Below are 13705 nucleotides of genomic sequence, written 5' to 3'. Positions count from 1 at the left end.
CCAGGACTGACCTTGAAATAGGAAATTAAAGTGTAAATAAACACCAACCATATTCTGTAGCACTGAACTTACTGAGGTCTGTCACACAGTCTGCCATAACTTGGCAAAATGACAACCTGTAACACAAATCCCATGACAAGAGACTTGTGTTACTTGCTGTATTGATTTGCAGTGTTAAGCTCATATTGGCACCAGAATACATGACTGAGACCTGTAATGAGCCTAGCAGGTGTGGAGAAAAGAATTTTGAGTGTAAAATAATAAACATAAACTTTATAAATTGGTGGGGTCTTTGTGTTGGCATTGCACAAGACTCTTCCTTTTGTCAAGGAAGCATATATAGTATTAGGATGAAACTTCTTTGGATAAATCAGACTAGAATTTCTCAACATATTCATTATTACTATTATCAACTTTGTTATATTAGATCTAGTCTGTCTATTAAACTGTAATCTGCAATTCTGACTAGAAGCAGGAGCTTTTATACATTTTTTTTTCATTTAAAGATCTGACATTATCAGTTGTAGGCAGGAGCAATATGTAAAACTATAGCTTACTTCCATGTTTCGTCTTTGGTTTATCTGTGGAAAGAGAAGAGAAGAGAAGTAAAAGTGAAAAGAGAAAAGAAAAAGGAAATATTAGAATACATGTTCACATAGGAAATTATTTTTAATACAATCAGCTAATGAAAATGTATTTAAATATATGCTGTCCCTAAGTGCTTAAATATACCTTAAAAGTGATTTCTACACCACAGTTGCTTGACAGTAAATGTGAAAAATGTTCGTGGTTCCTACCTAATACCTTGCAGACATGCAACAAGAGCATAAAAAACCTGGTTTCATATGACTTGCTTTAATTTATGGTAATTAACTCCTTTTTCAATACTACTAGATATCACAAGAAAAAATCTTTGCCATTTCCTCATTTCTTTTAAGTATTAATTCTCAGTAGCCTTAATAACAGGTGGTAACTCCCTGACAATCACCTGACACTTCTTGTCATTTTTTTTCAAACAAATAGGGCAAAGAATTAAAGCACTGTCTTTTTCTAGACATTTATGGGAGTTCTCTGCCTTCTCGCCCTCCTTTTAACAGTTAAAAATGTTACATGCAACTTTGCATTGCTACTAATAGAAGATCAGTGAACTGAAATGTTGCTACAACCTTTTAGCCCATTTCTAGACCACAGGGATTTAAGGTCAAAGCTGAAATAGAATGTTTGATCACTAAAACCTTTAGGTTTGAAACAATGAAGCTATGTCCTGATTGCTAAACAAACAGAACCCCCAACGCTCCAGATTTTCCTGCAAGTCTCCTTATATTGAGTGCTTTTCTTAAATTGCAAATCCTAATTCTGACCAGGTCTGAATCCCTCTGCTTTTTGACATGTATCCTTACATATAACAGCTAGCAGAATAAATTATTTAATTTCTCCATCTAAAAGGCTCAAAAATCCCTTTCAGTTTAAAAACTAGTATATTCATACTACCCTGATTAAGAGAGTCCTCTCTTTCCCTCAGATCTTTCAGATACCTGGAATCAGTGCATTAGGTACAGTTTTCTCTTCACTCAAAAGAAAATTCAGAGCTGCTTCCATCACCTTATATTTTACATTTCCATGAGAAATATGAGTACATGCTAATATTAAAAAAAATTCCTGAAAGTTTTTTTTGCTCATTTGTCTTTGAGTGATCAATGTGTTGGCAGTAGCTCCATACATATAAGGTGCAGAAATGAGAAGCAGAGGCATTTGCTGTCTGAAGGTGTTTATGTTCGCTTCTGTGCAGCAGAAGAACTGAGCTGCTGCCAGCACTTGGAAGTAGCTGCAGAAATAGTTGTGATAGACATTACACATTGCTCTTATTCCTTTGACTTGCAGGAGCTAGATGGCTGCTGGCATGGGGACAGTGCTGCTGCTGCTGACTGCTGTCATGGGAAAGTCTGTACGCTTTTGAGCTTCCTGGGTACCACAACTGATGGTTTAAAAATCCCTGCTCAGTGCCAGCCATGTGAAACTATGGTTTGTACTTTTCACTCTGTGCTCTTTATGGCACAGTTATAATATTTTACAGATGAAGTCCCATCTAATGGTGGCATATTGTAGAAGGGACATATCTTACAGCAAACACCACCTCATTGCTGCATGAGATAGCCAAACAGAGGAGAAGCAGTGCAGATGGCTGGGGAAGTACTTGTATGGCAATGGGAAATAGTGTGGAGATACCCAGACTAACAACTGAAATCTAGGCCAAAGCCCACCTAATTATAACATTTTCCATGACAACTAACAAGCAGCTGACAGCTGCTACAGGGTGCTGGCGCTGGCTTGAGTAATGCTGAGTAAAGCTGAAACTGAGAAACTGGAGAAAAGAATGAGATATTAGCTCAACTGACCAAAGATACATGGGTAAATATGTCTTATACCTTATTCTAAAGGTTACTGTCAAGTTTGGAAAAAATGCCAATGTGGTAAGACAAAAAATGCCAAATTCATCATCAGGGTTCTAATTGCCAATCTGAGCATGAGTAAATACAAAAATTATTTTGGTAAACAGTAACAAAACACAATAGGTTAGGAACTGTATTATATAGAGGAAGCCAGGGCTGATTAGCTTTGGGTATTTATGCCAGTGTTTTACTATTTTGCTCCTTACCATGCTAACCTAAAAACGTATGGATTGCTTTTAACAAGTATACAAGAAGCAAGTAGGAAGGATATAATGCAGAAAGTAACAATAATAATGCATATAAGTGCATATAATGTGAAAAGGCAGATCTTCATCTAGTTGCTTTAAGGCTCCAATACTTTTCTTGTTACGTTTATCATCATCACTCAGTAGCTTGAGTTTTGTTTTAGCCTGGGTGTAGACTGTCCCTTGGTGTTCCCACTCTCATTGGCTTGGGAAACTGTATGTAGACTTTGTGACCTTCTGAACTATGTGCCATCAACACATGAGGTTCTCGTATCCTTTCTTCTTCTGATGTTCTCGCTCCCAGACATTCCCATTCATGACTCATCCATACCAACCCTAAGCTTTTTGCTTAAAACATCTATGAGTTCTGCCCTCAGAAGCTTTTGAATTTCCCTGCAGTGGACTCTTGTGGCTCTTCATGGGGCTAATGTTCCATTTTGGGTAAGAAAGACAGCTCAGCTGACTTTCAGGTGGCTCTGCCCCTTTACCTCATTGCAAGTCACTCTCTAAGACTGAGTAATAAAGGCTGATCCGTGTCTAGGCTGCAGGGGCAGGAAGCCTCTTGCAAGATCTGTGGGACACAAAGTCCCAGCCCAGGACATTTAAGCTGAAGCGGGTGGCCTATTCACCTGAAGCTTTTTGTGAGTGTTGCAGTTTTGTGGAAGTGGGACAAGGATAGTTTCCCAGTGGAAATTCCCTGTTGCTCTGATAAACGTAACAGAGCCCCGACAAATACTAGCTGAGCAATGGATTTAAAGGTTGCTGTCATCCAGCTGTCTGTATCTGAGGTTTTTGTTTCTGTGTCATTGTCTTTTAAGAGAGATAATGCCAACATGCTTTGTTTTCTTTTTACCTTGTTCTGCTGCCTTCATTGCTTTTTCTTCCTTCTTTTCAGGTACTGATGCAAAACAAAGATAAGGTTTAAGTAAGATTTCTAATCAGAAATGTTGCCCCAATAGACAAATCTTTTCTTAAATGCTTACAGATTACTTTGAAGCAAATGGTTTCAAAGATTTGCAAGCATGAGATACCTTTTTTCCCCCAATGTATGACTACAAAATAAGAATTTTTTATCTAACCTAAAAAGAAAAGAGGAATAGCAAACAAGGAACCTTTTTCTTTGAGAATTACAGAACCTTTTGTGAGAAAATGCAACAAAACTTCATATGATGTTGATAGTTCATCAGAAGCACAAGCTAGTGGGAATGGCCTATAGCTCCTTCTATGCCAGCAGATAAATTATTTTAATTACCAAAGAAGAGTATTTCACAAAAAGCCTTGCTTGTTTTCAGAACAGGACTATTTGGCTTCTATGAATATGCTTAAAAATTTTGAAATTTGCCAACAGCTACTGAATATTGAAAACCTCACTGTGCCCAGAGAGCTGCTAAATCTAAATGGATTAATAGCAGAAAAATAGCAAGCAAGTAAATAAAGAGCAGCAATAAAGAACAAACAAATACAGATTGAAAAACAATTATTTTGTTCAGAGTTAGTGAAAGATATAGCTATTAAACACCACTAGAATTCATCTGTGATTGTAAAAAAATATATTTAGAAGAAAATAACAACATTACTTTGTGATTCTTACTAAGAGGCTAAACAAACAGCTGTAACTTTTTAATATAAATACCATTTTCCCCCTGGAGTATGGGCTATGTTTGAGTTTCAAAATTAACAACATAAATTTAGATCACTTGTTAACAAGTAATTTTTCAGAAATTAACAATTTCTCCAGAGCTAACATCAGCTATTTCTGTTTAATGGGAATTGGTGACTGATTAAAACAGTTGTTATTTACTTAAATACTGGAGAATAATTCCAAGTTCAATATTAGGCTGATCCTACAGTAAAACTAAGGTGGCTGACACCAACATATTCAGTTGTGAGACTGACCTTTTGACAACAGAAATAACAGAGTGATTCTTGTTTCATATAACAGAAACCTACAATTTATGTTTATCCTTAATGAACTGCGAACTTCCTATTCATTTTTTTCAAGCGCCCCTTAATTCAATATCTCATAAGGAAGAGTTTGCTTCCATCCTGCAAAGTGCAGAAGACATGATGAAGATCTATTACGTATACAAATGTTTTCTTCTCACTTAAATATATATGAAATATAGTATTCACTAGAAAAATCTGAGGCTACTCACAGCAAAAAAAGCATAGAGGTAAAAACCCTGTAGTTTCAAAACCCCTGCTAATTCTGTTTGTAAACTTTACAAGTGACCTAAACAAAATGACTTTAAATTAAACAGTAAATATAATAGGTGGGAATAAAAATTTCAAAAGGTATATGACAGCATTTCCCAGTAGTGGCCAAAGAAAACTTCAAGTTTGCAGAAGGATTGTGCAGGAAACAACTGCTTCACTTCTTTTCAGACCCTGATGAACACAGGCTTGGCAGAAATATATTCAGATGTTGAAATGTTGACTCCATATGCATACTACAGCGTTACAGAAGAAATAATAATGTAACAAAAAGATTTACTCAGAGACTTCAAGCAATAGGGGAAAGGTTTACTCAATCACCCATAGCAGCAAGACTACCTTTATTTTCAGCTTTGACTGTCTGGAATTTGCTAAAAATGCAAAAGCTTAACTCAACATTTTTTTTTTTTTCCTTTAGTTTCTGTGTTTTGTCTGGTGGGAGTATAAAGAAAATAAATGCCTAAATTACTCTGGTTTCTGTTTTGCTCAATACAATTAGCTGCAAAACAATGACAGCATTATGAATTTAGCCCATGAAGCAGGGAACTTAAAAACATCCAATGAAGGGAATAATGTATCAGCTTTGATTTCCTTACATTAATCTCCATAGTGGTGATTCTGCAACCCTTCCCCATGCTCCAGAAGAGCATTCTACTGCCTTGTAATTCAGCGTGACTACTTGTGTCTGAATTTACTGGTTAATATGTATAAGGCTTCAGAGATGAACTCTAAAGTAAAAAGAAGACACTTGAATGATAACAGGCTATTAAAACCTGGAAACTCTCAATTCTCTGCCTTTGACTTGTGGTAGACAGCTCAAAGACCACAATCCAGAAGGCTGAGCAGCTGATATATGCAGTCCCATTTGTTTGAAAAGGAATGTTTATAAAGCAAGATGGTCATCGATATGAATAAACATGGACTGAGAGTGAAGTGCGATTCGTAACTTGCCATTCCATTTTCCATTTGTGTCTAGGACACAACTGACATCTGCAATGTTCCTGAAGGCAATTCATAACTAGTATCGTGCATTGTATATATGTAAAAAGTCAGACACTGAGACACACAATTAAATATTTGCTCAGGTCAAACTTATGACCTTGATGTTTCTCCCCAGTCCTGGTTCCCTATGCCTTCTGAAAAGGAGCAACCCTTGGAGCAAGCACTGATGCTCCCACTCCTCTCACCTTCTGCCATTGGCAGTTCTTGTGTGAAAGGAAGGCAAAACCTGTTTCACTGAACCTTCCTGTAAAACTTCCTAGACTCAGTAAGGAAAACAACTGTTCAGTCCCTGGGTTTGTGCTGCAGCTGGGCTTGCAAAAAGATAAATATTACCCGTTGTGGTATGTCTCTCTAGAAGACTGGTTACTTCTCCTTTCTGCCTTTCACAAAATCCTTATGGTTTCTTTTAGAGTTAGAAACTGAGTTTGATAGAGTTTGAGAATTACATTTTGTTAGGGCAGGGGTTTATGGTAGTGGGGGAGGGGGGCTACAGCAGTGGCCTCTGTGAGAAACTTCTCAAAGTCCCCCAGCTCCAAGTCAGACCCGCCTCTGCACCAAGGCTGAGCCATTCAGCTGCACCTCTGCAATAACATATTTAAGAAGGGGAATCTGAGAAGGGGTTGGGACTTCTGAGGAGGGCACCCATGCAAATCTTGAGGTTAGTGGAAGGAAGGAGGGGGGAGATGCGTCAGAGCAGCTGGGACTCTGAGGGGAGAAGTGGCCCCCGCTGTTGTAGTTTGGTGCTGGGAAGTCTGCAACATGCAGTGGTGACCCGTGCCAGATCAACATGGGAATGGCTACATCCTATGGGGAGGAATCACTCCAGAGAAGGTTCATGGAGGACTGTTTCCCACGAGGAGAGAGCCATGTGGAGCAGGGGAAGAATGCACAGTGTTCCCTCCCCTCCCGTGGAGAAAGAAGCTGTGAACTGACTGTAACTCCCACCCTCTGACCCCTGCGCCACTGGGGGAGGAGGTAGAGAGATCTGGAGCAGAGCTGAGCCCAGCAAGAAGGGAAGGGTAGGGGGAGGTGGTTTTAAGATCTGGTAATGCTTCTTATTGTCCCACTCTGTCTGTTAAGTGTTGTCTTTTTTAGTGTTAGTGCCCATGACCCTAATGGGTGAGCTGCCCCTCCCTGTCCTTATCTTTATTTCTCAGACTTTTTCTTCATTTTCTCCTTCCCAGCACTGGGGGGGAAAGATGTGAGTGAACGGCTGTGTGGTGCTCAGCTGCCCTTTGAGCTCAAACCACAACAACTGAGTTTGATACAGTTGTTGAATTACAGTTTGTTACTTTATGGAAAACTCAGGTAGAAGACACCTGTTTTCTAGAGGTGCTTTGAGGTGCTGCAAGGAAGGATCCATTATAATTTAAAAGGTTCACTTTGTTTTACATAAGTCACACCTGTTAGTTTTGTCACAAGAAACTTTTTTGTTAACAGTAGAGTTAGCAATAGCAATCTTCCATTTAAATTTTTAAAATAGATAAAGTTGCTCACCTTTTGACTTCAGAGTTTCTACAGATGCTGTAAAATGAAAGAAAACATTCCAGGAAACAAGTTTTGTAAATGCATAAAGAAATTAAGATTGATCCTAGCACCTCTTCCCTTGGCCAATATGCTACCTATCTATGCAGAGCAGGCGTTCATTTTTTTAATGCAGAGAAAAACTGACACGCACATATGTTGCTTATTTGGATAGTCTCATGGCAGATGACTAATTAACCTGCAGATTAAAAGCAATGGAAAACAAGGTCAAGAGGTAAGTTATATATGGAGCTTAAATAGGTCTACTATTTTCAATTAATGAGGATGAAAGAAGGATTAAAAACAGGTACATGTAAAACATAGGTAGAGGGTATGCAGTAGAAATGTCCTTTTCACAATTTCACTAATGTGGGGAAGTTAATGATTTTTTTTTTTTTTTTTTTTGGTTTATTGAAAACTCAAAGCACAGAACTCTTCTCGTATTGATGCAGGGTAAGATCCACCTTTAAAAGTCTTCCTCGAAAATTTATTTTTTCAGTTTAATTTGCTTACCATTCTTCATAATTACATTAACTAAATCCAAATTAATTAACTACCACATTTCTCATTCTTCATTATCCACAGCTTCATTCTGAAGCCCTGTGACAGTTTTTTATGCTATAGAAAATGACAGATTCATTTTTCTATAATTGACTGTCTACTGTGGGTATTTTTTGCTCAGAATTTATAATTGAGAAAATAGAGTCAGCTGATGAGTGAGTCATCAATCTTAGCTGTAAAAGGAGTTGAAAATCTTTGTGCTCTCCTAAATTTGGATAAGATGGAGAAGTAGATTCCAGTCAGGAATAAGAAGAGCACCTAGATACAAGAATAGCATGGGTCCTTGTATTAAAAACAAAATAAAATAACCTATATATTTCCTCCCCTCCACATCCTGAAGCTCCTATTTTGTGTTTTGTCCTCCACCCATTTACTGCAACCTCCAAGAAGGCCTCCTTCATTGAAAATATAAACTTCTAAAAGCTCAAATTAAAAATTGTCACCCTTGTTGTTCTTCTCAGCAACATTTGGTCAGATCTCAGTTCCAGAAGACCAAATCACTGCATGGCTGCTCCACAGATATTCATTTGCTCAAGTAACTTTGTTTAGATCAGCAAATCTTTATCTCTGGCCTCACTGTTTTGGTCTCTTTATTTAATCCTTTCTCAATTTAAAATCAAGCCAGATAAATGAAACTCCAAAACTCACTGTCTTTCACATGTCTTACCATGTACTTTTATTTCTTTCCTTGGTGTTTTGGCTGTAAAAACAGAAAATAAGCACAAATCAAACATTGACCCCTGATATGGATTAATTTAAAACATTAGGATAGTTGAAGAGTAAGATAAAAAGGGGAGAATAATCACCAGTTTCCATCATTTTTTCTTTCTTGTGTGGTTCTGAAAAATAAAAAAAAAAAAAATCAAGTATAATTTTCCTCCACCTAAACTCTGTACCCTCTGGCAAACTAGGACTGGGATTTACAAATTTTTAATGGTAGTTTCTGTAACAGCTCCTCCCATCTTGCCAGAATGTGCTTCAAAACATCCTCAGAGAAGGAGCAGGCGGCGTTCCAGGGGAAAGAGGGAGAGACTGAATGTGATCTACCAGCCTTGGCTGACGTTCACTGTAACAAAAAAATAGATAAGCTTTTGCTCTCTGCAGATGATGCCTGCAGGTGCTTTTAAACAGCATATAGAAGGGCTCTGCTGTGAAGGTTTGGATCCACACAGGAACATTACCTAAATTCAAGAGTATCTGATCTGATTGATTAAAAGATAAAGGCGGTTTCTATTCAATACATGCTTGTCGCTTACCACTATCTGAAGATTACATTTTCCCCATGTTTATTATATAATACATTTGTATCAATGCTGTGGTATTCAATTGAGGAATATTAATGTTTAATCAATTTCCACTCTAGAATCAAGATTTAAAGTTCCATGTTCAAAGTGATTCTGAATGTTGTAACCTCACTAAAAGCAAGCCTACCCTTAAATTTGATTTATCCTTGAACTGAATAAGCAAAAAAGAACAAGAACTGCCAATAGAAAATTAAACATGTTGATCAATAACATTAATATGACTAATATTCACATTAAATATTAATTAATAATCAATACTGAATGCAAAGTGGACATCTAAAAGAGATATACTTCATGCAGAGCTATGAAAATAATTAGTATTATAAAGGTCAAGCTGATCTAAAATATGAAAATAACCCCACAATTGCTGTTTTAAACAAAATTATGTCACTGTCCCATACTCCCACTCCCAGTAAGTTTGTGTCAAGCAACACATGTAGTTTTATCTGAAATAAAATATTAATTTTTGTCTAAGTTTTTAAATCTACATGAGAAGCCAGCTTAAATATATTTTAAATAAAAATATAGTTTCTAAAATAAAGCATTGTTTTGAGTTATTTTTTTTTAAAAAAAAGGATTTTAATTTTTCTGTTTTTACCAAAAATATTAATGGAATTTCATCAAAATTTCATAAGCAATATCTTTCAGCCAAAATGTACACTTTAAAGCATCCAGACTAGCTGACTGAAATCAAGGATCTAGCTTTAATATGGTTATATAAAGCACATTTTAATGTAATTATTATATAACATATACACATTTAAAATATCATAGATGCTTTATAGTCCCATTGTATATGAGAGGTGAGATTCAGTGGAAACGGTCATGGAGGAGGTTGATGTGGCCAAAGCAATGAGCCAGGGATATGATTTTCCCAGCAATATGGAAAACCGATGGAACTCGGTTGACATTAAAGAGCAAGTTGACATTAAATGATTTATTTTCTGAATAAATATTATATTTTGTTGATGACATCCTACCTTGGGTGGTAACCCCAGTATAGGTCAAGGAGGAGAAATATAACAAAAAGTGAGGAGTGAAGTTTGGGAATCAGTAGTTTGGCTGACTCAATGAGCTTAATCATAACAGCTGCAGCTTTGGTTTTGTGTAGCTCAAGTGCTCTTCAGAGTATCCAATCTCATACAGATATTTTAGAACTCATTCTGTGAAATGAGAGTTTTGATTGGTTTTGTGGGATTTTCTGTTTTGCTATTGCTCAGGACAGCTTCCTGGAAACTGAAGGAAATGTAATTACGACTTTAGTGGTTCTGAGGCAATTAATTTTCCCTCTCATTCTAAGATCTGTCAGCTCTCATGAGATCAGGGAACAGTATGACATTAACAACACTCAGCAAGTGTTTTTGCAAGGTATAAAATTTTCCATTTATTTAACTTTATTTCCTGTTTTTTACAACTGAAAACATTAAGAAAGTTCTATAGAGCTTCTTTTATAACAGTTTTACTTCCAGAGGCATATGAAATAAGATCCTTTCCCATGACAAAAATTTTAAAAAATTAATAACATAGAATTTGACATCGAGCATTTCTGGGGAAATTTGACACCAATATGAAATTCCAGGTGATTCCTACTCTGATATTTTAATGGAATGAACTGAGACCTTTCACTGTGTGAGCCATAAGCTTCAGGAAAGTTCAGACATAGATCTTCCCTTTTTGTTACAAGTTATCATTGCTTGATTTCAATGTCACTTTCTTTTTTTTTTTTTTTTTTTTTTTTTGTACTGACATGTATTTAGTACGACACATGAAAGGATATTGCTAACTGTAGACACATTAGGCATTTACCATGACATTTGTAATTCTTTTTATATTTAACCATTTTTGTATGTATATGAGAAAGTACAGCATGTTTATATTCAGGAAACTTTTTCTGGTAATATATTATTTTTCTACCGTGCATGGAATTGAGATTTGATTTAGTCTGACATTTCACCCCCTTTATAAGCTCTGATGTTTTGAACAAGTGGCTTTCCTTTTTCATGAAAATTGGCAAATTTATGTATAAAGTGTCCATAAAACCATATAAATATGGTTTCTGTTTCATTACTAGGGACATGCTCTTAGACGCCCCTGCAGCAAGTGGGAGACAGAAGAGAACCTGAACATGTCTCTGTCGCTCTTCAGTAAAACACAGTCTTCCCTAAAGCACAAACAGTGCTGAAAAGCATCTAATTTGGCATGTTTGCTGTGGTGCACCTTCACTTTACTACCAGGATGGATAGTCACAAACTGTGACCCTCTGCCATCTGCCAGAAGACAACAATTGATAGCCCATCCTAATTTGTATAGCTATGTGTGCCCATATATGTATGTGTGTGTGTGTGTGCACATGTGTTATCTCCTAATCAGATAAAGCTTTCAAGTCCAAGAAGTGTTCAGAAAAAGAAAATTTGTGTATGGATTCACACAGATTGGGAAAAGTTTAAATAAATGACATTTCAAGTGGATTTGCTGTTCTGTGGTAAGCACCACATGTTCAATAACCAACACCATTTTGTTTGTACTCTAGCTACATAAAAATGGTGTTTTCTGTACTGTTTAAATTTCACCACAGTTATTTCAGTGAAGTGTACTGTTGTCATATTCCATGTAGTGTCTTGAATACTTAAATCCTTAGAAAGCAGAAAGTTAACCTGGTCTTACAGTTTTGTAATCCTGGTTTTATGGGCTATATGCCTGTCATTTCCCTTCTCAGACCTTCATATCATGCTCGTTAATTAAAACCAAATGAGTCAGGGCGGTAAAGCTTTCCAAGATATGCTTTCATTAAGAATATTGTGAACATAAGCAGCTAGATACAGAAAAGATCCCTTTAGTCCCTTCTGTTGAAGGGAAAGATTGCAATATGAGCTTAGTCACATTGTTAGACCTGAGATAATCCACATTAGAAAGTTTTGCATCAAACAAGATTTTCCCAGTTCTCCTGTGTCCAAGAAGTACTTGTCCTGTTATATTTGACTGCTGTTCTACTTCCTGGTTCAATGTAGAAAAACTCACTGTCATTATATACTTTGATTTATAAATATAATGAACTAGACAAATAATTTTCTTTCTGGGATAAGAACACGCCAAGGAATCCCCTTACTTGGGGAGATCATGCCACACATATATACCCTCCCCTCCCTAAACAAACATATTTGAGGTGGGTAATAAACTTTTTCTGATGGATTTTTGTGAAGAAAAGGAAAGTAGGCGACAGTTCTCTGTATCAGTATCTTTGTGTTAGAAATCTGCTACTGTGTTGGGAAAAATTTGGAAAACATTGTGCAAAGAAAAGAAAGAGAAGAGGCCTGGATGAAATGCAAATACTTTCAGTCCAATCTATTGGGTCAGTAGCTTTTTTTCACAGCTAGAAAGCAATAGCATCAAAACTGAGGATAGAAGTCTTCACCACTGAGAAATGCCTCAGGATTCCTGAATAAGGTAGAAGCCACCAAAAAAATTTAAAGACTTTTCTGCAGAGGATTAGGGTTATACTGTCCTCTTTGGTAATTTCACTTAACAAAATATATAAATAAATAATTGTGAGGGAGGAGATGGAGGTGCTGCCTCATATTCAAACACTTGCATTAGCTTCATTTTAATACAGCTCATTTCTTGTTCAACACAGTTCCTGCACCATTTTGAATGCATGTCTGATGCTCAGAGAGGAAGCTAGTAACAGGATAAATAGTATCAAATTAGTCAAGGTCCCTAATTTGGATGGATGTGGTCAGTCCTCACCAAAGGCAAACTAGACATCTGTGATTTCAAAATCTTCCCATATGACTATATATCAGCTTTGCTGTCATTACAGGGGAGATGCTAAACTAGACATACTTTAGTAAACCCTTCTTTATCTTTTAAAGAAGTCAACAGGTTCTGTCTCTTCCTCAAGAGGTGTACACAACCAAAAAAACCCATATTGATATCAAAATAGCTGTAACAGTACACGATCTTCCATATTATGTACACATACTTGAATAAAGATTGCTAGAAACCTTCATTCAAGTCTAGTATCATGATCAAAATACATTGAGCACTGTCCCTGGGATGTGGATCTTAGAAGGTGGGGTCGTTATTAGATTTCAGATGGTTCTTTGAGGTTGATGGGATCTGTCCTTTCATACTTGAGTAGGCAGAATGTCTATCATCTGTTTTTCGAATAGAAGGTTGTATTCATTCAGAGGGAAAGCAGGCAACTTCTTTCCACAAGGTTCCAGTATAATTATAGTAGAGCCTAATGACAAAGCTTTTTCTCAGAAAGCAGATAGGTACTTTTTCCTCTTCAGAGACTGAAATGCTCTGTTAGTTTCTGAAAAAATTGGGGTGATCAAGAGAAAAGTAACAGGCATAAGGAAGAAATTGAAAGAATGCAAATTTCTGTTGTCTGTCCTGTCAGTAT

At 36.7% G+C, this 13705-nt stretch overlaps 1 protein-coding gene across 1 annotated transcript in view; it reads right to left on the bottom strand.

Annotated features, from left to right (window-relative positions):
* TRDN (triadin) overlaps nucleotides 1–13705 on the bottom strand; it is a 236943-nt gene that overhangs the window by 68264 nt on the left and 154974 nt on the right. Inside the window, 4 exon segments of the mRNA XM_042796218.1 lie at nucleotides 558–581; nucleotides 3549–3593; nucleotides 7409–7435; nucleotides 8803–8835. Of these exon segments, the coding sequence (XP_042652152.1) occupies nucleotides 558–581; nucleotides 3549–3593; nucleotides 7409–7435; nucleotides 8803–8835 (129 nt within the window).

Source organism: Tyto alba, unplaced genomic scaffold (genome assembly GCF_018691265.1).
Source record: "Tyto alba isolate M040663 unplaced genomic scaffold, T.alba_DEE_v4.0 Super-Scaffold_22, whole genome shotgun sequence".
Classification (NCBI taxonomy): Eukaryota; Metazoa; Chordata; class Aves; order Strigiformes; family Tytonidae; genus Tyto; species Tyto alba.
This window is presented reverse-complemented; position numbering and strand designations above follow the sequence as displayed.